The sequence below is a fragment of the Myodes glareolus genome, chromosome 4 (assembly GCF_982192425.1).
Source record: "Myodes glareolus chromosome 4, mMyoGla1.1, whole genome shotgun sequence".
NCBI lineage: Eukaryota > Metazoa > Chordata > Mammalia > Rodentia > Cricetidae > Myodes > Myodes glareolus.
Window position 1 is genome coordinate 56,159,275 of NC_142029.1, and position 24,996 is coordinate 56,184,270.

The 24,996-nt window shown below is 44.5% G+C and overlaps 1 protein-coding gene across 1 annotated transcript in view; it reads right to left on the reverse strand.

Moving 5' to 3' along the window:
- Clstn2 (calsyntenin 2) overlaps positions 1-24,996 on the reverse strand; it is a 592,274-nt gene that overhangs the window by 106,268 nt on the left and 461,010 nt on the right. Inside the window, exon 5 of the mRNA XM_048452571.3 lies at positions 20,856-21,005. Within this exon, the coding sequence (XP_048308528.3) occupies positions 20,856-21,005 (150 nt within the window). The remainder of the gene's footprint in view (positions 1-20,855; positions 21,006-24,996) is intronic.

Here is a 24,996-nt window from a genome sequence, read left to right on the forward strand (position 1 = left end):
AGATGGAGAAGGACACTTCATACTCATAACAGGATCAATCCTTCAAGATGTAGTCTCAATCCTGAACATCTATACCCCAAATACAAGAGCACCCACATATGTAAAAGAAACATTACTAAAACTTAAATCTCACATCAAACCCCACAGACTAATAGTAGGAGACTTCAACACTCCATTATCGCCAATGGACAGGTCAACCAGACAGAAACTTAACAGAGAAATAAAAGAACTAACAGATATCATGAAACAAATAGACTTAACAGACATCTATAGAACATTCCACCCAAACACAAAAAAATATACCTTTTTCTCAGCACCTCATGGAACCTTCTCTATAATTGATCACATACTTTATAACAAAGCAAACCTCCACAGATACAAAAAAATGGAGTAATCTTCTGTGTCTTATCAGATCACCATGGATTAAAGTTGAAATTTAATAACAATACTACTCTCAGAAAGCTTACAAACTCATGAAAATTGAACAGTGAACTACTGAACCACTCCTGGGTCAAGGAAGAAAGAAAGAAAGAAATTAAAGACTTTCTAGAATTAAACAAAAATGAAGGTACAACATAACCAAACCTATGGGACATGATGAAAGCAGTGCTAAGAAGAAAGTTTATAACACTAAGTGTCCACATAAAGAAAATGGAGAAAGCTCACATTAGTGACTTAACAGCACACATGAACGCTCTAGAACAAAAAGAGGCAGACTCACCCAGAAGGAGTAGAAGACAGGAAATAATCAAATTGAGGGTTGAAATCAACAAAAATAGTAACAAAGAAAACAATACAAAAGAATCAATGAAACAGAGTTGATTCTATGAGAAAATCATAGCACCAAAAGGAGATCAAGGGACTTCAAATTGGAAAGGAAGAAGTCAAACTTTTGTTAATTGCAGATGATATGATAGTATATATAAATGATCCCAAAAACTCTACCAGAGAACTCCTACAGCTGATAAATACCTTCAGTGATGTGGGAGGATACAAGATCAACTCAAAAAAATCAGTAACCCTCCTATATATAATGATAAAGAATCAGAGAGAGAAATCAGAGAAATATTACCTTTCACAATAGCCACAAATAACATAAAATATCTTGGGGTAACACTAACCAAAGAAGTGAAAGACCTATTCAACAAGAACTTTAAGTCTTCGAAGAAAGAAATTGAAGAAGATACCAAAAAATGGAAAGATCCCTGAAGCTCTTGGATAGGTAGGATCAACATAGTAAAAACGTCAATCTTATGAAAACCAATCTATCGATTCAATGCAATCCCCATCAAAATCCCAACACAATTCTTCACAGACTTTGAAAGAACAATGTAGAGCTCAATAAAAATCAATAAAAAAATAACAAAAAAGAAAGAACAATAACCAACTTCATAGGGAAAAACAAAAAACCCAGAATAGACAAAACAATCTTGTACAATAAAGGAACTTTCAGAGGCATCATCATTCCTGACATCAAACTCTATTACAGAGCTACAGTAATGAAAACAGCTTGGTACTGGCATAAAAACAGAGAGGTTGACCAATGGAATCAAATCAAAGATCCAGATATTGATCTACACACCTATGAACATCTGATTTTTGACAAAGACCCTAAGATGGTACCAGCTAGAAGCTTGGCATGGCTCATGGCCAAGCTTCTTTAATAGCTATCTTTAATAGCTTCTGGAAGCTGCCAACTTCTCCTGAATCTATAGAAATCTGAAGGCAGACTCTGCTATCTTTGCGACCAGCCCCCCCCCCGAAAGGTGAGGAGCCCTATTCTCATATTGGGTCCTAAGAGCCCCATGAAGAAGAAGAAGCCTTAGAGGAAGCTGGGCTGGCCTAGGGTGTGTGATTGTCTGGGACTTCCATAGCCAGAGGCCAGCTGTTGCACTGGATTGACCTGAGTCCTAAACTAGACTTCAAAAAGCATTCCTTGCTTTTCTGAGTTGATTTTCTTTTGCTACCTCATCAGTCTTCCTCTATCAAGGCAGGAGCTATTGTCACTGAAGAGTCTGGAATGTGGCAGGGCATGAAATGTGAGCTACTGCTTAAAAGGGCCCCTGCTTGGTTGATTGGCTACCTGTCACTCTCTTTACATTCTTAATGATTTAAATTCCTAATGATTTTGAAACAAGAGGGCCCTGGTTTCCATTTGCACAAATGACATGATTGGTCCTCTTTGCCAGCTTCCATTGGTCACATTCTGTAACCTTTCTAAACCTTGGTTTCTTCATCTGTAGAATGGGAACACTAAATAACTCTCGGAGGTAGGCACCAGGGCATAACTGCCAAGGCGAGGGTTTTGAAGCCACACAGCCCTGGTGTGATCTCAGCTCTGCTGTTTGCTCCTGGGGGCAAGTCATTTCCTTCTCTGTGTGAATTTATTCACACAAACACCTAGTTCAGAGTCAATTATAGTGTTTATATGAGATAATAAATGCCAACCACTTAGCCCTGTGCCTGATATGCATAGGCACATACATTCTGGGTGTCTGAGTGCTAAATTATTTGCCTTTCTCTTTTCCAATTAAAAACAATTACACACAGAAACCATTTAAAAAGAAACACAACACAAACTCTGTGAACTCAATTACAAACGTAAGGAGCCCCCTCTCTTACTTTATGACTGACCCTTTGCCATTTGCTATATTTTATTTTAGCAATGGCATTTTTACTACCTTTTAATTCCTACTAAAAGAGATAATTAACTACCAAAGCAGAAAAAAGGGGGTGGCACGGATGGCTGTGCCGAGATCTTTGGTTAAGCCTCAGGCCATGCTCTTGCTGGTCCCTCTGTCTGCGGTTCTCGTTCTTGTCCTTCTGCTCTCTGCTCCTACGTGTCTCTAGGAAGGAAGTTTCTCAGGTTGGCCTTGGTGGAGAGTCTTCCCTACCCTCACTCAGCACCCACTCCTGAGAAACAATTATTTACCTATTTGTTTATGTCCCTGCCCCATTCTAGAGTCAGATTAGTATGTCACACATTGAGTAGGCACTCAGAAATTGTCTGTAAAATAAGTGGTCATGTGTATTACTCAGAATGCATGCATATATGTGTGCATGCGTGTACACATGTGTGTATGCTGCAATTTTTGCTGCCCAATGTCAGGAATCTATTATTATCCTTATGGTTTGACATCCCTCTAACTCTATGTCAGCTGCCAAATGACAGGCTGTCAAGTCTTAAAATGGAAGGGATTCTAGACACCCACCATGCTGTGCACGTGTGTGTGGAAGGGTGAGAGCGTGTACTAAAATCATTATAAACTGCTTTAATGCTAGAAACCTCATTGTATTCTCAATCATATTTAGTATCTTTATATATTCCCAATGAAGGCCAGATGAAGTAACTCAAAACTTGGCTTGCTCTGACATTTTCTCTACCTTCCAGCGAGCAAAGGGGATTTCATCCTGTCCCTAATCAACATCGTGATTACTGGCTCTTCTGTCTTAATCTGCAGATGTCACACCCATCAGCAGATACTTCTACCTCATTTCAGTAGCGCTGGGAAACTTCAGGCAGCTTCTTGCCCAGAAGCCAGATTTTTACTAGGTCCCCTTTCCTGGCTTGTCACTGTCACCCTGAAGAACTTGTGCCGCCAGGTCAGGATGTGCTGCGATGGTTTTCCTCATGTCTGCCTCACCCTGTAGAGTGTGTGGGGGGGGGGGAAGGGAATGTTCCAGAACAGGCTGCTCACTTGCTCTGTGCCTGGACTCACCTGCTTGCTACAGGTCTACCAAGACCAGATCCACAGTACAATTTCATAGTTTTTCTGTCTAAGAATAGCAACAGTCTGGACTGTATCTTTGTTTTTAAGAACCTTGCTTCTCTTACTGTTTCATGATGTGCTGGTCCATGGTTGATTGTGAGAAACCAAAGCCTTTCCCTGAAGATATCCTGAGAAGGTCTGTTTTAAATAGTAGCTACCCAGATTATTTTCTAAAACCTACTTCCAAGGTTCTCAGCCCGAGCTTTGGAGCATTGCAACATTTTATGCTGTACGTCCAGGGCCCTTTAGAGCCTACTAAACCTGTACTATGGTTTAGGTGGCTCCCAAAGCCAATATGTCTTCACTTCAGTTCTTCCAGTCTTTTTTTTGTGTGTGTGTGTGTTTTGAGACAGGGTTTCTCTGTAGCTTTCGAACCTGTCCTGGAACTAGCTCTTGTAGACCGGGCTGGCTTTGAACTCACAAAGATCCTTCTGTCTCTTCCTCCCAAGTGTTGGGATTAAAGGTGTGTGCCACCACCACCCGTCTTTCACTCCAGTCTTATGCCATCATAGTTTCTCACCTGGACCAATTACTATAGTAACCTCTTTACTTCTCTTTGACTCTCTCTTCTACACTGTACACCATTATCCAACTAAAAACTCCTTCAACTTTTTTTCTGGGATACCCTCTGTGACTAGAAAGCCCAGACTTTGCTTTCTCTTCAGAATTTACGCACTGCACAAATCTCATCTTTGTGCTTCTCAGATCTCTGTCTGTGGACTGTGTGGGATGGTGGCTGGCTTTAGGATTGCCCCCAAAACTTCTAATAATTCTTCTTTTCTTCTTCCTCAGAAGATTGCAGTAGAAAAGGGTATCTTGATGGGGGAGGAGAAAAAAATAAATGTTCTGAATACATAAATAGACTTGGAAATCCCAAGTCTATACAATATTGGGCCAGAAGTTTCCTCACAGTCATGAGCTTTGGCCACAGAGGTAGATCTGAGGAAGATCCACACCTTGTGATTGAACAGGGGCTAAGGGAACTCTGTAGACTGGACACTTGGTGCAGGACAATTCTATATTCTGTCAAATATATTTTAAATAAACGTTGATTGGCCGGTAGCCAGGCAGGACATATAGGTGGGAAAACCAGACAGGAAGTAGAGGTGGAGCAATGAGAACAGGAGTATTTTGGGAAGAAGGAAGCTCTTCCCACAGTCCTGTCCAGATACTGAAGAAGCAGGATGTGACCTGCCCTGCTGAAAAAGGTACCGAGTCATGTGGCTAACATAGGTAAGAATAATGGGCTATATAAGTTATAAGAGTTAATAAGAAGCTTGAGCTAATGGGCCAATCAGTTTATCATTAATATAGACCTCTGTGTGATTTCTTTGGGGGCTTACTGAATGCAGGAACTGGGCAGGACAGAAACCCCAACAAGCAAGCCCACATGTTACAGACACTGGCACAGCAGTATAGGACAGCTTATCAAGGGACCCAGAGAGAGGTTTTCCTTCCTTTCTTTCCACCATACAGGGCAGCACATGGGTTATAATCTCATAAGAGCCATTAATGCCGCACGGGGTTATTCTGACAGTCTAGAATATTCCTTTCTGCCTCCAGTAAGATTACACACCTCTGTCCCTATTGATTTGGGGTTAAGGGGCATGATTGGCTTAACTGTAAAACAACAGTGAATAGTTCTGAAGGGAGAGCTTTTACCAGGCTATGAGTAATGTGGAAAAACCCTAAGCCCCCAGTATTCCTGGATAGAATGCAGTGGAGAGAGACATTCAGCTGCTGAGAAGGACATTGCTCTCCAGTGTCACAATTAGATTTGGTCAAGATGGATAATGGAAAAGGAAGGACTTTCCAAAATTGGAGCCAGAAATACTACAGAACAATGTGTATAAATGCACCCAGAATTTGGAGTCAGGGCTCCTGTGCCAGCTCTCCTTTCCCCCAGTAGGGAACGTCACAACCTTTGTATGATGGGGTTGCGTCAGTGTTTTGTAACACTGCTGGACAGTGTGGGTTTCTTCCTTCCCTGTCCTGAATGAGACTGCTCACTGGATACCCTGCTCCTGGACTCTGCATACAGTATCTGTGTACAGTATATTGTATCTCTGTACAGTAAATACCATGTTCTCTTTGGATCACAGGTTTGTGAGCAGAAGTTTCCCTCTTTAGACCTTATGGGCATCATAGCTTTGGGCAGTAATCTGAGGGACTTTTGAAGCTCCTAGGGAGGGCATAGATGTATTTTATAGTCATAGAGAAGATGTCTCTTGTGATGAAGAGGGGTCTGCAGAGATTGGATTATTACCTGTAACTTTGGGTTTGGTTTGTGGCTTGACCAGTGGAGTGTGGGTAGATGTGACAGTGGACAATTCTTTGAAGAGGCTTTGTAAGTCAAAGTGTGCTTCCATTCACTCTTGGTGGTTTCTGAATCTACCAAAAGAACTGTATGCACCAGACAGGCTTCTGATCAGTGAAGACTCTAGGATGGGAAGATGGGGCAGATGCCCAGTCCCCTGGTGATGTGGATCACTGTTGCAGACCAACACGTCTGTCACACAGACACAGAACAGAAGTAACATTGAGGGGTAAAGAAATCCGTGTGAGTTTCGGACACTTGCTGCAGAGCACAAACTAGTGGAGATGGGTGAATACATCGGGATAGTCCAGGCAAAGGAGTCACCTGGGTTTGATCATGGTAGAGAGATGAACCTTCTGAGGACATCACTGGTAAAGATAACTCTTTAAAAACTCAGAGCCAATACCAAGTTTGAAATCAAGCCTACATATCCTGGTCCCATTCTGTAATGGGTCAATAATTGTATGGAGAAAATTCTGGGGGTCAGTAGACTTGGGTGGAATTAGTAGGTCAAGATCCTAACCCTACTGGAAATGAATCCAGGTCAACTGGCTAAATGCTATCATTGGTCTGTTAAGGAGACAGTCTGGAGGGGTCTGAATCAGTAGCTCTGTAGGTGATAATATGTGTGATTATTTAGTTCCAGAATGCTGTGGGGGTCTTATTCTATGGAGCAGGCTCAGTTACTTATAACTTATCTTGTAGCTGCTCTCTTATGTGTTGGAGGAAAGAAAATGGGCTACCACCTGTCTCTTTCTGACTTTGCCCCCCCCCCAAACTCCAAGGTTTAAAGGAGACAGATAAGGAATCCCTTTAGGACCTTCCCTTGAGTTTTCTCCCCACCTTGCTGTGTTCTTGCCTCATAAACTGATGTTCAGTTAATCAAAAATACAAGTAGTTGATGACTTGAGTCAGGTTGAGCCTCTTAGTATCTTCTACCGTTTGATTGCATTGTCCATCTGCCATGTGATTTTCTATTCATTTATCTTTGTGATTATGATTGTGTGTGTGTGTTCTTGTGTACTCACGTGGGTGTATATGCATGGAGAGGTCAGGGGTCAACCACAAGTATATCATTCCTTAGGCACTGCCACTCTGATTTTTTGTTATTTTTATTTTTATTTTTAGACAGAGTCTGTCATTGGCATAGATTTTATCAGGTGTGTTAGGCTAGCTGGCTAGGGAGCCCCATGAATCCACCTGTCTCAGCTTTCCCAGTTCTGGGATTATAAGTGAGTTCCACTAAGTGAAGCTACTGGGTGGCTTTTCACATGGGTTCTGGAGGTTGAACTTAGATCCTTGTTCTTCCACGACAAGCAGTTTGCCAACTGAGCCATCTCTCCTGGGGACTGTCTATTTATCTGTGACTGTTGCCTCCACAGTCAATTATAAATTCCAGAAGAGCATGGATTGTGTCTATTTTGTTGTCTTTGAAATCTCTCAAGCTTGGGTCAATTTCAGAACATAGTAAGTTCTCACTAAGTATTCAGGAATGAGTGCAAGGACTCATTAGGAAAGGCTCCTGTCCCTCCAGGAATCCCCTGGTCCGCTTGCTCGGGTCAAACTTTCCTTACTTTGTGCTTACGGTAGCCTCCCTCATTCTAGTCCTTCTGAATGGAAGATGATGCCATCCTACCTAAGTGGCTTTGTTTTCATTTTGCTTGTTGCACTCCAGGATCCATACACCTGCGCACAGACCTAACTTCGGCTCTGCAGCGGCTCAGGTGTGCACCCCAGCCAGAGCAGCCACTGGCCTTCCATGTGCTGGACAAGGGAACCATTCTGTTCTGCACAGACCCCTCATGCTAGGACGAGTGTTCCAGTTCTCCAATAGTGTGCACTCTTGTGAGTGTGGGTGACTCCTCATTCAGCGCCCAACAGTTCTTTCCTTCCTTTCTCTCCGGTTCCATGCCCATTGGAGGGCAGGGGATAAGCAACCAACCCTGAAGGACCCATATAGTGTTTAGAAAACAGGGCCTTCGGCTTCCCTCTCCCCCACCCTTTGAGTCATTCACCTCCACCTTTGTACCTAACCGAATTGGTTTGATGTTGAAGAGATCCAGACAGTTCAGAGCAGCCCCGATGAAAGATACTCCTCCCAAAGGGGAAATCACTAACTCAGCCAACCAGGGTACTTTCTCATCGATTTATAGAAATGCTTCTCTCTCATGCCCAATAAACATGAACATTTTCCAGGCAATTTTCTTATCTTGGGAAAAATGCATTGTTGGTGGAAGATGGAGCATCTGTTCTTTGAGAATATTTACTTTTATGTCTCCGAATAGCATTTCCAACTGGAGGAGGATGACTTTCCATGCATGCATTTTCAGTCCTTTTGAAAGATATTTGGTGCATATTTTGTCACATCCTATCAGATAAATCTCATTCAGTTGCACAAAGCTTCAAAACTTAATTTTACACAAAAGAACCTGATTCCAGGTGGCCCAAGAACATGGGACTTAACATTTCACAGGACAGTATTCTCAAGTTAGAATCTAATTCTCACATCTTTTGGAAATATGGCCCAAGTCGCAGTCTACACGAAGACCCTAGTGTTCATGTGTGTGATGCTGGGAGATGTACTGCTGGGAGATGCAGCTTTCTCACTGCAGGGGGCAGCACTGAGACATCAGAAAAGGTTGGGGAGGTCCTTGGTAACAGGTGACTCAAGCTTCAAAGCCTTTAAATTTTGGCCTACCCCATGCACTCCTGAGAGAGTAAAAGTGAGACGACTGTAGAGCAATCCTCATGCATACTGATGAAAAGAAACTAGACCCGTGCTAGTGCCTGCCAATCACAGGCCTACAGGACACTGCCAAATGTATTTGCATACTCCTTGGTGACGTAATGTTATGGAGCTGGTGAGGTTCTATGACAAGAAGATACATATGCCATGAAGCAAGAAAGAACATAAGGTTCACAAGGCTGAATAAAGCGAGAATTCACAATGATGATAATATTGCGCTATTAGGTTATGGGTATTTTATTATTATTACCATTATCAATAATATTCTTTTATTTTTGTGTAAATTTGTTTATGATTGTTTGTTTGTGTGTGTGTGTGTGTTTGTGTGTGTGTGTGTATGTGAATGAAGACTCAGGTGTGCCACATTGCCTGTGGCAATCAGATGACAATCTCATGTCACTTTTGCCTTGTACCACTTCTGAGGTTTTGCTGCTCTTTCCTCCAGGTTTTCTGGCTTGCAAGCTCTCAGGGACTCTCCCATGTTTACCCTTCATCTCCCTACAGGAACACTAGACTACAAACCTGGGCCCTACTGTGTCCCAGTATCCGGGTTCTGGAGACTCAGAATCCAGTTCACACTTGCACGGCCCTATCTTTAACTACTGAACCATCTCCCCTGCTCAAATGTGGGAAAATTCTGTTGTGGCTATACTCTACATTTTTTTATTCTTTTAAAAATGATCATAAACTCTATAGCTAAAATAGTAGCATTAAAAGTCACAATAGTGAAAATGCAACTTGCCTTGATGTTTCCTCCAGAATACAGAGTGTGTCGATTCACCTGAGAAACATCGCTCTCCTAAGCCTGGGGGTATCTGCTCTGTCTTTGTCACAAGGCCCGGCCGGCATATGTGAGTGCCACTAATGCATCTCACACAGAGTACTTGGGGATCTGACATTGTGGGTTTGATGCTCAGTTTGGATGCTAGCGAGCTGAAGTGCCAACACCTTAGAGGCTGAGAGGGAGCAACACACTGTCAGCATTTGCTTCTGGCTTGCAGCCTGGAAGAAAAGCTGGTTTGCTCAAGAAGTTCATGGCAGGTGGGGGATCCTGTGTCATCATTCAAGCCTCCTGCCAGCAGACAAGGCAAGTCCCAGTCCTAGCTCTATGTGAACTTGGCTACTATGACCTAGGGATTTGGAACCTCAGGCCGGAGACAGACACTGATGTTGGGGACACAGAAGCTGTCAAAGCCACCCTGGCATCTGTCCTCCAGCAGAGGCCTTGATACTAACGTGAGACAAGTAAAGCTTATTTTAAACCGTGCCTGGTGCAAGGTGTTTAGGTCATGGTGGCAACACCCTCCATAAAAGATTAAGGGTTTTGTTAAGAGACTGGGTTAGGGCTGGAAGGAGCAAATTGGGACTCACAGGACTCAATCAGCTATCAGGGCAGTGGGTTATCATAAGTTGGGTCGACTTTCATTTCTCTCACACACAGGCCCCTCTTACATGCTCCCATTTCTCTCTCAGCTCCCCACCATGCTGTGATACATTACAAGGTCTTCTTCACCAAACGCCAACCTGATGCTGGAGTCCTGCTCTGGCACTTTTCCTACTCTAGAACTGTGTGTAAACAAAAACCTTTGTTCTTTACTGCTTATCCAGCCTCAAATATTTGAATACAGCTACACGACACAGGCTAAGACAGACAGAGGAAGGGATCCTTCTTGTTGAGGACTGTTTTGCCTTTGCTGAGCAGGAGAACTTGCTCATCAAGTCCATCTCCTCACAGGATCCTTGTGAAAAGTTCTGGAAGTTCTTCTTCATTAACTATCTCCATCAGAAGCCCCACTGAAAACTAACAGGCAGTAACTTCCCCCAAAATCCTCAACGACATTAAGGATGTCTGTCTCCTTCTGCCATAAATCAAGATGTGTTAAGAAGGTGGAAACAAATTTCTAGAGGGCACAACAGTTAATCAGCAGCTCCCCTGCAGGTGTTCTCTCCACCCTTCCCACTGCAGCACCTGACCCAACTCCTCGGGCACCCAGCTAACTTCATTCATCTTTAGAGCTCAGCTCTGCTTCCATCTCCTGTGAGAAGGCTTTCTGATGCCGGTCACCCCCCCCCCCAGACAGCTGAGCAATGGGACAAACACCCTTCATCTCCACTATCGATGGTCACTGCCCTGGCCACTCTATGTTACAATAGTCTGACCACTTGCTTGCCCCCCTCCTCCACACTGCAGCTCAGGGTTCGCAGGGTCTCATCACTAGCTGGTCTTAAGCAAACTCCAGGGGCGTTTTATTGAACTTTGGGAGCTTTCTAACTGATCCAGGACCATAGTTGTCCCATTGCATAGTAGGGTGGCATCAGAATCCCTGTAGGTTAGTTATTTCACCCATCAATGCAAATCCAGAGTTCTCTCCTTCTGCCAAGAGCTCCAGGTGGTAAATGTGGGGAGACTTGGCGCTATTCTACCAACTTCGGAGATGAAGACAGTATAGGAAGAAGAAGAGGGGCAGCCCTATGTGGGCCATGTTTATCAGAAACCTTAGCCTGGCTGGTGCACAGACAACATGATGCTAAAGCTGGGTGGGCTAGCTATAAACTTGACAACAGAAACAAGAAGAAAGCAAATGTTCATGCTCTATTCCTTATGCAAGCCATCAATGCACATATATCCATCTAAGGAAGACATTGGCAGGAGGCTCATTTCACCCTGAGACACTTAAGGCTGAGACGTCCAAGGCTGCACAGAGCTGTACCAAGAGACTGGCCAGACTGCCCAGATACATTAGTGGCTTCTGTCATTCTCTGCATTCATTTCCCTTACTACCAGTATTAGCCTAGTCATTCCCAGATGGCAGGCACAGTTCTTTCTTGTGACAGCCTCCTGCTAAGTGCTACTATTAGCCTCATTCTGTGGACATCACACTTGACGACCCAGAGAGATTGACTTGTTCAATGTTTTGCGGTCAAGGTGTGGTAGGTCCCGCACTTGAACCCAGGTTTTTCTGACTTGAGACAGCACTCTAACTCTTCTTGCTTTCTTTAAAGTGACATCCCAGAGACATAGATATAAGGAAAAACTTGTAACTAAAGTCAGTAGAAAGCACAGTCTACTGACTATGTGGCTCAGTCAGGTTCATGAACAGGGAAGGTAGAACACAGAGATTCTAATGGGGGATCTTGTTTTAGCCATGGTTCCTCCTCTTAGCATCTCCCAAGCATATCCTTGCAAAGTGCATCCCTTTGTATCCCCAACAGGTCACCTAAGACGGTTGAGAGATATCTGTGCCTGTAACAAGCTGTGGGCTGTATGAAGGAGTACACCCCTCCCCCTCATTCTGCAAGGCTGCCTTGTGCAATGATACAATGGATGGTTCTAAGTGTAGACACTTCATCTGCACAGCTCTGCTCCAGAGCTCCAAAGACAACTGGGCCCTGCATTTGTTTTGGAAGCCTTTGAGATAAGCAGTCTGGGGAGCCTAGTGTCCACACACAGAGATAGCACTAGGCTGGATATTGTGAACTGTGGAAAATCCTAGCCTCACTGTCCTCATCTCTAAAATGTGTAAGCAGGGTGTGGTGAAGATCACATGGGTCCTCAGCCGGCACTTGGCAAACGGCGATTGCTCGGACAGCAGTAACTCTCATTATAGCCTTTAATACTGTGTGGATTGTGGTCATTCTCCCTCCCCCCAGGGCCAAGACCATTGGCCCATTTCTTCCAAACTCAGAGGCCAGGTGGAATATGGCTCGAGCATGGTGCTTTAATCCAGCAGGTCTTTAAACACATTAGGATGCCACCGAGTAGGTAAATCAGCCTCCCTTCCAGAGCCATTTGTTGCACCTTAATGATCGGCTATGTCAGAGATGTCAAAACAGGTCGTTATTCACAGTGGAGTGCCCCACGAGGCCTGCAGCCAGAGCAAGCTGCTTTCCTGGCAGCGCTCGGCAAATGCGAAGTTCACGGTCACCCCGCAGCAGCCAGCAGGGCTTGGGCCGTAGGGATAGCTTTGCTAGTTATTTGGAACAAAATGACCCATTGTGGTTTTAAAAATCAGAGCAAAGGGGACTCATATCAAAGCAGTGCTGTTTGCTGAGCCTGCTGTGTGGTTCTGCAAGGCCCTCCACAGGTACTTTCTATTGAACCCCTGAGAGTTTACATGTAAGGAAGCCAAGGTCAGGTGGGAATAACCTTCCCAGTTCCCAACAAAGCTGGGACTGAAAGTTGGGCTCCCCTTCTCTGAGACAGTGCTGTTTCCCACTGTCTCCCTTTGGTCCTTGTCTGCACCCCAACATGTAGGCATGCTGCTCAATCCACACAGTCTTGCTGTATTCTGTGAGGTGTGTTTGTTTGTAGGGCATCACTTACTTCCTCAACTCTAATCATAGCATTGCTTGCACAATGGCTTAAATTTTGCGAAGTATTTCTACATGGTGACCTCTTTTGGTCCTGACAATCCCACAAAAGATAGTTTGGCCAAAAATTATGATTCACAATTTATGGTTGAGAAAATCAAATCTAGGTCAGAGGAACGGCTGAAACAAACCCTGTGGCCATACGGGAGTTAAGGTAATCTTAGAGTCCAGTCTGCATCCCGGGCCCAGCTCGGTAATCAATGGCTTGTGCTTGACCCCTGCACCCCTCCACCCTCCAGGGCTCTGGGGCTTTTACATGTGGGGATTAGAGTGCATTGCTTGGAAAGGGAGGAACAGGGATGGACTCAGAGGAAGATGTGGAAAGAGTGAAGGTCGGATAGAGATGAATCGAGAAGGGGCCATGAAGAGAGAGGTTATGAGCCCAAAGGGGAGAGTGAGGAGGGCAAGGGAAGCCCAAGGGCAGTGGAGACAGAGACAGGGACTAGAGAATAAAGAAATTTATTCCCTGGAAATGAACCTCAAATAAGCGAGGAATGACCCTGCTGAATAGAAAGGAAGACAGGGACTTTTCATGCCACATTCTCTTTGAGGGGAAGGTGACATTTTTTTGCCCCACTCAGGGCCAGCATCTTTGTATTTCTTGGTATCCAAGTTCCAGGTTCACTCTGTGTCCTCTGGCTTGTGAGATAACCAGAGGCAACTTTTGGTTTAGGCAGACGGTATCTGAGAGATAGGCCATCTGCAAGCATGGGTTTGTTTCTTGATGAGCTGCTAGGGCAGCTTCGTGATAAAAAGGTGAGCTGGGTCAGGCAGAGAGAGGAGCCAGCCCAACTGCACTGGTGGTTCTTAGGTACCATTGAAGTCTAGCTAGCTTCCCGCACAAGTCTCACCAGCATTTTGTGGAGTAACTGGGAGGCTAACATGCTGCCTGGTGATGCCCGGGTCATGTCTGTCTTCTAAGCTTTCTAAAACTGCCTTCGTAAAGCGGGCAATATCCCTTCTTGGGAATTGCCAGCCTCTTTTCCCAGCCTCCTTCATACTCAACTATGCCTCTGAATTGATAAATCAGAATTTGAATTCCATCTTTGCTATTTAGGAGCTGTGAAGTTTGAGTAAATCCCTTAGTCTCTCTTTAACCCATTTTCCTATCTGTAAAATGGAATAGAATTGCTTACATCACAGGGTTGTTCTGGTCTTCTGTGCAGCAATACTTGAACTGACTAATTTATGATCTTTTGCCTTTGTACACTATATCCATCTGGTGCCCTGGTCTTTCTAGACTATACTAGACAACACAGTAGACCACTTCTTCCTAATGTGGCAATGAACATTAACAGCTTCATGAAGGGGTCATGAAGCTTTACCTCCCACCCTATGGACTTGGAAGTGAATATTGAGATTTTTGAGGGGCATATGATCTCTGTCATGAGTTCCATTGTTTCAGGGCGTCTGTATGTAATCTGAAAGAAGTAGAACCGTGTTCCAGGGAACCCTTGACACCAAGACTTGAACTTCTTACAATACCCATGTGCTATAAAATATTCTTTTGATTTTTTGTAAACATTTAAACATAAAAATATATTATTTTTGCTAATGGTTCTATTAAAAACAAGCGGTTTCCTCAATTGACCTATGGGCTACAGTTTTCTGAACCCTGGCTTATTCCATTATCACTGAAGAAGGAATTTGCATTTTAAAACAAATTATTTATTTTATGAGAATTACTTATAATAATTTATAATTTATAAATAATATCATAATAATTTATAATAATATAAAATTATTTTATTTTATGAGAATTGATCGGTGTTTCTGTCTGCATGTGTGAGGGTTTCAGATCCTTTGGAATTGGAGTTACAGATAGTTGTAAGCTGTTATATGGGTGCTGGAAATTGAACTCTGGTCCTCTGGAAGATCAGTCAATTTTCTTAACCACTACGCCAGTGGGACAGCAAAGGAGAGGCTGGGAGTGAATATTCCTTCGCCCAGTGTTCCTGCCAGAGCCCTGCAGATCTGTATGTAGTCTGTCATCACCATCCACTCCACCTTCTCCGCCCTGAACATCCTGCTGAGGTTGTCAGCCATCATTTTAAATCATTGCCTTTCAGAAAATAAAATCTCAGCCAGCTCTTCAGTATTAATCTGACTTGTGAAGGGGGCAGAGGTGAAGCCAGCTGGCCTCTTGACTGGGCTTTATTCTCCCATGTTTGGCCCCATGGGGAAACTCTAGTCACAGATGCATGACCGGGGTTTGAGGCATATCCTTGAGAAGGTTTCGGAGGAGAATCTTTTACTCCAGACACATCTAGCTGCAACTTTGCCCCTTTGGTTATGGAACCTTAGGATAAGGCTCAAAATTTAACCTCCTTTTTTTTGCCAAGCATTTTAAATTGGTTTTGGGATAAATACCTCGCTTTAGCAAAGCACACTCAGAAATAATCATTCTTTTTAGTTTGTCCCCATTCGTTCAGTCTTCACTAGACAGCCGGTGACGGCATTCCTCCCTGAGCTCGGTGCTCAGTCCACCGAGGCAGGAAAGTCTCTGGGGATTCTCATTGCCCACAGAGTGATGATAAAGTCTTTCCTCCATGATCTTGGCCCCTTTGGGCCTCCTCTGTACTTGCCACACAACAGTTCCTTCTGTTCTCCTGACACTTGGTAGGATTTGTAATACTCTTCCTGCCTGTGTTCACAACCGTCTCGTGATCTAGACTTGGGCCAGGTGTGGCTTCCCAAGGACTCCTGCCTGTTTCAAGCGCAGCATCTCATTTGCACTTCCAGAGGTCCCAACACCATGTCTTTCCGTCACAGTATGCCACTGTTTCCTCTGCTAGGCATTCTGTTAGGTCACATCTAGATAGGGCTTTGTAGACCCTGCCTTCAGCACACAGAGGGCCTCTATGATGAGGGAACTGTTTGGTGGCCAGGGAAATGTTCACTCTAAGAGCGTCTCCTGTATCGTAGTATATATATGCGAGCTCCAGGTCTCCTGGTGTGACTCAGGTAGGAGCATTGATACCAACTAGCGGCTTTCCTGCCGTTATCTTTTCCAGTGCAGATGGTACAGACTCACTCCGTGGCCTTGACGGTGCCATCTGCATCATCTTCTTATTCAAAACGAAGTCTATGCATCTGCAGTCCCCGGGCCTATCCAGTCTTGTTAAGTCTGGGTCTGCATTTTAGCAAGGCCCCTGACTGATTTGTAGGGGGACATCCAGGTTTGAGAAGAGCTCCCCAAAAGATGCCATGCTTTCTTCCCTATGCAAGCCTGGTGAAGCATCTGGGGTGATTTGATGTACCCACAGAATCATCTCAACGCAGAGAACACAGAAGCAGTGAGTGTTCAACTACATGGCTACGTCTTGCTTTCACCCCCCACCCCTTTTGTTTGAGACAGGGTTTCTCTGTGTAACAGCCCTGGTTATTCTGAAACTCCCTCTGTAGACCAGGCTGGCCTTAAACTCACAGAGATCTGCTCACTTCTGCCTCCTAAGTGCTGGGATTAAAGGCGTGCGCCACCATTTCCCGGCTCTTTTCTTTTTATAGAAATGGGATGTATCTTTGTGAAGGTTTGAAGGAAAGGTGTTGTTTGGGCCCATGGAACTTACAACCAAGTCCAGTGAACTGCTGAGTGAGGCCTGCCTAACTTCCTGGAGTCCGCTGCTCAAGGCTGAGGGAGTTTCTCGAGGACTGGAGAGCTGACTCTGCAATCCGGGAAGGCCAGACCCACTTGTCTGCTTGTCTAGGTCAATTACAAGCCCAGGGAAGAAATAGTAAAGGCCACCAGGAAGGTCCATCTCCTCCTGTCTTTTATAAGAGGATCATTTTGCATGGACGGACAGTGAGTAGTGGGGTTTGGGTCTTGTCTGGCAGGATCAGGTAGAAATGATAAATCCTAGCATGCATTACGAACAGTAGCAGCCAGAGACTCGGTGTGTTTATTTGATTCATTTGTATCAAGAAGGTGGGTTTATTGTACGCAGCTGAACAAAAGGGCAGGTTCAGCTCACCTCTGTGGGGGATCTCTTCCATGGAGTTGTCTCAGGCTGTAAATATCAGGGAAGAGGAGGTTTCTGCTGGCACTTTCTACAAACATTGTCAGCATCTGTGGCAGGTCAGGGAGCAGGGGAAGGCTTTGCTGTTCCTGGGAGTCAGGTCCTGGGGTCCTTGACATGGCTGTGTTCATGTCAACAACACACATTGACTCAGGAGGCCATCTGCTCCCCACGGGCGTGGATCCTGCTCCATGGTCCTTGAACACCAGGGTCAGCTGACAAAATTTCACCCAAGAGGGAAGTGACACACCGAGGTGACTGCGATCCCGACACCTTGCAGGAGAGGCATGACGCCAGCCTGCCTTTGCCCTCTGAGACTACGTATGCACTTCTTCGCTGGCTTCTGGTAGAGTCCTTCATCCTATAACGGTCTCAAACTGTCGGGCACAACAAAGACACACTTTGTGCTTTGAGATCTTCTCCTCCCTGGCCAAATGTGAAAGGGACTGCTGACCCCCGTAGTGAGCTGTTGTCTGTCACTTGTCAGTGTTACTGCCTCAGAGTTGCTCTCAAGAGCAAGACAGACGAGCATGCCTGGTACCCTAGGGTCACGTGTTGCCTACAAATCCTTCCTTCCTTCTCTTGCTGCCAGCTGGATCCCCCTCCACCCACTGGGGAGTGAAGCTAGCAAGTGAGTCTTTAGTCTATGTGTAAGTGATATGTCAGAAACTGTGAGAAGAACGGTTCTGCCTTCAAGGAGCTCGTGTGCTTTCTGAGAAGACAAGGCCAATCCACAGAAAGGAAACAAGAGCTGGAAAACCAGTCTGAAGAGATCACACCTTGGCTAAGGTGTGCAATAAAGCTGGTGGCAGGGTTGGTGTCTTACATACAGGTGAGTAAGGCCAGGGCCATGTGAGCAAGGCAAGGACCTTCATATGAGGGGGGTTATTTGTGACAGAAATCAGGGGCCACTACTCTGGACCATCACTGGAGTCTGAGCGCAGATTCCTTGTGGGCTCAGGGAGATTCCGTCTATGAGCAGGTCCCCTTGCTCTGCAGCGACAGCTCCCGGGGAGGAGAGGACCGCAGCAAAGGCTTGGTGGGGTGCTGACTGGGAGTGCTCCCAAGAGGCAGAACTTCTGAACATGACAGATTGTTTTCAGTGTGCTGCAAACCCTCCCGCCTGCAGGGAAATGGCTTAGAACAGGTACAAGAATTTAAACTGCCAAACACTGTTTGCTGACTTAAGTTGCGAGTGGGAAGTGAGCTGGGGAGGGGCCTAGGCTCTCCCACAGAACTACAGGGAATCTCACTAGGCACACGGATGTGACTGCTCCACAGGTCTGAGGGCTTGAGGCTCACCGAGGCTCACTGACCTGACATCGGTATCTTGGCCATCTACCTCACCCTACTCCTGACCTCTCCCATCACGTCTCCTCCATTTCCTAGTCATAGCAGTTTCTGAAAGCCAGGCTACTCTTCTCCTCAACAAAAACATCATCCCCTTTCTGGGTTCCTCTCCCATATACAGTATTCCCTCAGCCATGCCCCAAGCAAAGGCTAACCTTTCCACCTATGAGAGGCAGCCTGCCTTGTCTATAGGCAGCAAAGGAACCTGCAAGACATGGCTCACTGTAGGTTGACCTGAAAATCTGGGAGAATGGACCAGGTTAGAAAAGCACATCCAGGACCATCTGAGTGTGGTTTTTCCTTGGAAAAAGGTGTCCATCCAGATAAGAGCCTGCAGCCTTGCCCGAGGGTAGAAGAGAGAACAGGGTGGAGGGCTGGAGGTGAGAGGTGCTTACCCGCCTGGGACCAGGATGTTAGATGGGGTTAGATGTTAGCTCAAGGGACGTGTCCTCTTGAGCTCTAAGGGTGGGGGCATAAACGGTAGAAGGGTATGGTGATCATTCCTGAGTACAACAGATAGCCTGGAGAGTCCCATTATGATCTGAAAGGTTGCTGGGCTAGTAGATGGGAGAGGGACTGGATGGGGTTTGCAGAAGGTAAACTGGAGGGAGAGGCTCTCCGTGTACAGCATCTGCCACCACAAGCTGCCTGTGTAGGCAAAGAACCACGGCGAAGCAGCTGACTCTAGTATCACACACAGTGTAGATCACTGTCTGACTTGATGAACGGATGCAAGGAAAGCATTCTTCCCTTTTTGTTCCAGGAAAGGCTTTTTATTCTGTCTTAAACCAAGGTCTCACTGCCCATTCATTAATCATCTTAACACTGTAAGGTTCTACGTCATGTCTGGGTCTCTGATGATGCTGGAGACAGGACAGGCAGCTGACCCCACTCTGGCTGCTCAAGCTCACTTACGGGCACTGTCAGCAGTATTACTCACTACAGGGTAGGTGCCCTATACATTCCTCACGCGAAAATTATGCAAGATGATAAGCTTTTTTTCACACACTTTAACACTAAATTTGCATAGATTTAACAAGCACAAAACTCTATAAATAAATTATGTTTAAATACAGGCATGAACACTTACTCCAAAGTCTGTAGGTGCCTCATTTGTCAAAGACAAAATGTACTGGGATAATTTTTTACATACAACCTTATGTTTTGCCTTTTCCATTTAAAAACCCATTGTGATTCTGCCCTGTGCTTATGAAACATTTTTTTTTCTAGGCTTTCTTTTGAAAGGCCAGGATTTCACTGTTGATCTTTACAGATTAAAATAAAACACAGTGACTTCTTATTCAGGTGTTAGTTCATCCATCCATCCATCCATTGGTCATTTCTTAAGCATCTTCCATTGGGGCCAGACACTGTGCTAAGCCTCAGGGATGCAATAGTAAGTCAGGTAAGATCCTGCCTCCCACCTCCTGGTGGATCACACCCACTAGAGTTCAGGTTCCTGAAGTCAGGAAAACAGTGTCCTTTTCCAGCTTGGCTTGTTCTGCTCTCTTGTCCATTCTTTCCTTCATTCATTCCTGCATCACTCTCTGGGTTTTCAGGAATTAAGATTGAGCAGGAGCATCCTCAACATATGCAGAAGAAACAGAGTGGTGCACACCAAACCCAAGACGCGAAGACAACACCAGCATCCTTCCTTGACCACCAGACCCACTGATGTCACTGACAGCTATGGTTATTATTCTAAAGAATACTCGGTTCATTGCAAGAGCCATCTACACAGTTGTCTTTGCCTCCCTTCCTGACCCTCAGTCAGGCACCAAGGGGTGACTGGAGAATGTCCTGTCTGCTTCCTGAAAGATCCAAACTGACACAAATGAAGCTCCCCTGAGGGCCATTGCTCTGCCCTTCCCTGCACCAGGCTTCCAGAAACTCCCTCACCCAGAGACCTGATCCATCTCTCCCACCCCTGCGTGATTGGCACTGTGTCTAAGCACAAGGGTCACGTGGACATCCCCTAGGAGCTGAGCAATGATGCAGAACTTGAAGAAGGCTCAACACACTTGGTCATCAGACCCTGGCAATCCCTCCCAAGCTCCAGAATGTAATGGAATTTGAGTAAGGGAGAACTGTGGTTAGAGACGAGTTTATCTGATGTTCTCAACTGTGGAACAGGGCTTGAAGAGTTGTGGGAAGGCAAAAACTACCACTTCTTGCTGTTAAACTTCCTTCAGACATATGCTGTGAGATTTGTGGACATGTTCAGCACCCTCTGTGCCCCCGGTCAAGTTGCCGTCTCATAGTACAACTAATCAAAGCAGGCTCACCTTGCCAGCCAGGCTTGCACACCGGCTTCACGTCCACTTGTACCAGGGTGTCCTGAGCAGCAGGTTTCTGTCCACAGTCATAAGCGGTTACCAGGATCTCATACTGACGTTGTTTGTCAAAGCTTAGCTTCTCGGTGTTCCTGATGTTGCCTGAAGAGCAGGGATAGACACAGTCATTTCCAGTCAAATGAAGCACTTATTTCAAACCCTTTCCCATCTCATCAACCTTTGGAGGGGAATGAAATGGTCCCCCCACCAGCTCTTTGTGAAAATAAAGGTCAAGCAAGAGTGTGGGCTGCCACTCATAGTCTCTGGGCTTCCAGAAGAGCACTGGCTGACGCCATCTCTCTGTGCAATAAAAGAACTTCTAGAGAATTCCAAGCAGCACCTGGAATCCAACTGGCCTGTGCTTACAAGTAATGAATTACCAGAAAGCTACCCCTGAAAGTGCACATGTGTGTCTCTGGTGCTGGGTTCAGAGTGCTCATCTTCCAGGAAGTTTCTGGGAAAGACAGAATCCAGACAATGTCCTGGCACCTGGGCTTGTCGCCAGGAATACTTACTGCCTCTTCTCACATTATTTTGTTACCAAATAGGAAGTAAAATCAATAAGAAAATGTGTGACCTCTCTTCTGAAAGCTGCATAGAATAACAGATTTCTTGCCCTGAGGAAGGAGACATTTTTCTTCTCCAAGAGAGAACAGTGTATTCACAGCCGTTTGTGTGTGTTTGCCTCAGAAGAATTTAATATTATGATCAGAAATAAATATTTGGTCATTAATGAGCGAAACTCAGGCTGACTGGTCTTTTTGTTTGTTTTGTTGTTAGTCTGAGTTTGATGGAATGCTATTCTTATTCTAAAGGAAAAATAAAAACAAAGACACCAAACTCAACACTCTCAAGTGTTTAGTGCTAAGACATGAACATCATCAACTTCTAGGAGTCATTTCCTTCCAATATTCATATTCTCTCTCTCTCTCTCTCTCTCTCTCTCTCTCTCTCTCTCTCTCTCTCTCAACTTTGATGCTGGCATTGGCAACAAATATGAATGAACTCAGATATTATCATCTCTTACGCATATTGAAATTTTGAAAACAGAAGCAAAACAAATCAACAAACATAGAATGGCAGATTCTGATACCTATTTTATAATTCCCTAACACTAAAAGAAATTATTTGTGTAAATAATCTTTCTTCATTTACACAGTTAAATATTATTCATCTGAATTGGGGGCATCTACTAAGAAAAATTTCTTGGAAAATTGGAAAATCAAACTTTGCTCTGAAGACCAGAGAAGCTCATTCATCAATCCCATCCAGCAGCGTATCACGGTGGGGAAGTGGAGGCTGGTCGGTGTCAGAGAAAATGCAAAGGCACCCAAGAAACTGGAGCCAAATCCCACCTTAGCTGTGTTCTCTCAGCTATTTTTGGAAACACAGCTGTATCTACTGATGTGGAACCGTATTTTCAGAGTTAAAATGGGCTTGCAATGTTTCTGTCTTCCTGCCTAATATATAGAATTCCTTCCAGATGTTGGTTTTAGTCTGAAGGCCTGCACATGTCTGGAATGACTCCTAGGATTGGTAGCATTCCCTATAGCAGCATTTCTCTACCTACTGGTTGCATCCTCTTTGGGGGTTGAATGACCCTTTCCAAGGGGTCACCTAAGACCATCATGAAATATACATATTGGCATCGCAATTAATAACAGTAGCAAATTACAGTTATGAAGTAGCAAAGAAAATAATTTTATGATTGGGAAGTCACCAAACATGAGGAACTATATTAAAGGATCACAGTACTAAAACAACAACAACAACAACAACAACAACAACAAACCAAAACACTGAGAACCTCTGTCCTATGGACTCTGCAAACTGATCTGTGACTGTTCTCATCACAGGAAGGGATTCTGCCAAGTTCATTGCAGGAAATACTTCTGTAGCATCAGCCTGAATTCTGACTTGAAGTCTTAACTTTCTTTCTTTAGGGTGAAATGACTCTAGAAAGGTGGCAACTTAAAAGAGGGGGACTCAGGGTTGACAATCCATGTAGCATTAAGCAGACCAAGCACTATTGATTGTAGCAAAAAAGAAAACACACAAACTGATTCTTTGGCTCAATTTGTTGCGACTCTACTTCCGGAACAAGTCTTAATGAAACTGTCTGGGAGACTAATTTACTTTCTCCACCACCACCAACTCTGTGCATGTGTAAATGAGTTTCAAAGAAAAGAACTTGAAACATCAGGTCACAAATGAGAGTATAATAACATGGCTCACTGTTGCGTAGGAAAAGGTTTCTTGAGGAGAAAACAATCATTTAAAATGCCTTGAAAGCTCAGAGAAATTCGCCATGTTTGTGTCTGTTGCAAATGTATCTTTTATTCCACCTTTGAGAGAGCTCCTACTTCCTGGCTACTTGCTGGAACTGGGCCACAGCAAATTCAGGTGAGCTGTGGTCTTAGATCTGCTTAAAGTCTAAACAAACTTAGAAGTTAACCAGTAATGGCCAATCAGAACTTACATTGAATTAAAAAAAAAAATTAAACGTTGAAGAGGAGGGTGAAATTAGCACACTGCTATCAACACTCTTGTAGGTAGAATTTAAGTTGTGGCTATCATTCTGGAAATGTGTTTAAGATTAAGACTGTGTGTGTGTGTGTGTGTGTGTGTGTGTGTGTGTGTGTGTGTGTGTGAAACTGCTCAGACCTTTGCAGATGCAAATTCTCATCTAAAACTTGGTTCTAGGAAAATAATAAAGGAGAACAAACTGCAGATACATGTGTGATTCTGTTCATCTAGGTGTTCTTTACACACCCAAACTAGCCTGGTAGTTAAGAGCCAAGGAAGGTATGAGTTTACACAGCTATGGAATGCTGGCCAGGTGGGAAACACAGAGGATTTTTAAGAACGAGTAATATACAGATAATTTCATTTTAACCAAAAAAGAAAGAGGGGGAGTAAGGATAATGTGGTCTTAATTTTATTTAAAAATTTTGCAGAAATATGGTAGACTATTAATATGGTTACAGTGTGTGTGTATGTGTGTGTGTGTGTGTGTGTGTGTGTGTGTGTGTGTGTGCAGGCCAGAGGTCAATGCTAGTTCTCCATCTCATTTTTTTTTTTAGACAAAGTATCCCTCTGAACCTGACACTGGCCTATTAGATTAAACTGTCTAGTCAACAAGCCCCAGGGACTGTCCTATCTCCATCCCCACCCCCAGTGCGGGGTTTCCAGGAATGTGTTGTTGAACCTGGCTTTTATAAGAGTGCTGGGGACAGAACTCAGGTCCTCATGCTTGTGTGGCAAATACTTTTTCACAGAACTGTCCCTTCAGCTCCCAGTACTGTTTATTTATTTGTTTTTGGATGATGCATGACTTATTTCTGACTCTCATAATTTTGTGTTTTCCAAATTTCCCACATAGATTATTTCTCTAGTCTCTATTTACAGCTTACCTAAAGAATGTGCTGGCTCTGGGACACATCAACTTCAGTGTCCTCAGTGGCCTAGAATTCCTAAGAGCAACCTTTACTCTGGGAGATGCACAGCTGAGGTCACATGGAAACCAAACAACTGTGCACAGATAGAAAACTCCACTGAGGCTTGGGCATCTTTGTGCCATGGAAACCCTTGATGCCTCTTCCTCGCTCATTCCCTAATGTGGTCCAGTGAGTGGCTGTACCACATGTGCGAGCAACTGCCTTGCTGCACAAATGCACTCAGATACTTAATTCCAAGCTTACTGATAAAGATTTGAGACAAAAGGGAGCTAGGTTTCAAGGACTCTCATGCTTTCTCCTCCTCGGTGACAAATGAAAGGAGAGCCAGCTTTTGTGTGCTTCTCCTGGATGTGTAAGTCACATCTGACAGACACTATATATTATCTAGGGCATTGTGCTGCCGGCCTTCTAGTCACGGTGACATGCATCTGATAGGAACAATTGAAAAGAGGAAAAGATAGATTTTGAATCATGGCTTCAGAGTTTTTAGCCCATGGTCAGCTGACTCCATTACTTTTAAGCCCATGATGAGGCAAAATGCCACAGTCAAGACCATTCAGTGGGCAAAGGTGCTTGATTCTTAATGGTCAGGAAGCAGAGAAAGACAAGAGACAGGCTAGGGACAAGATGTACCC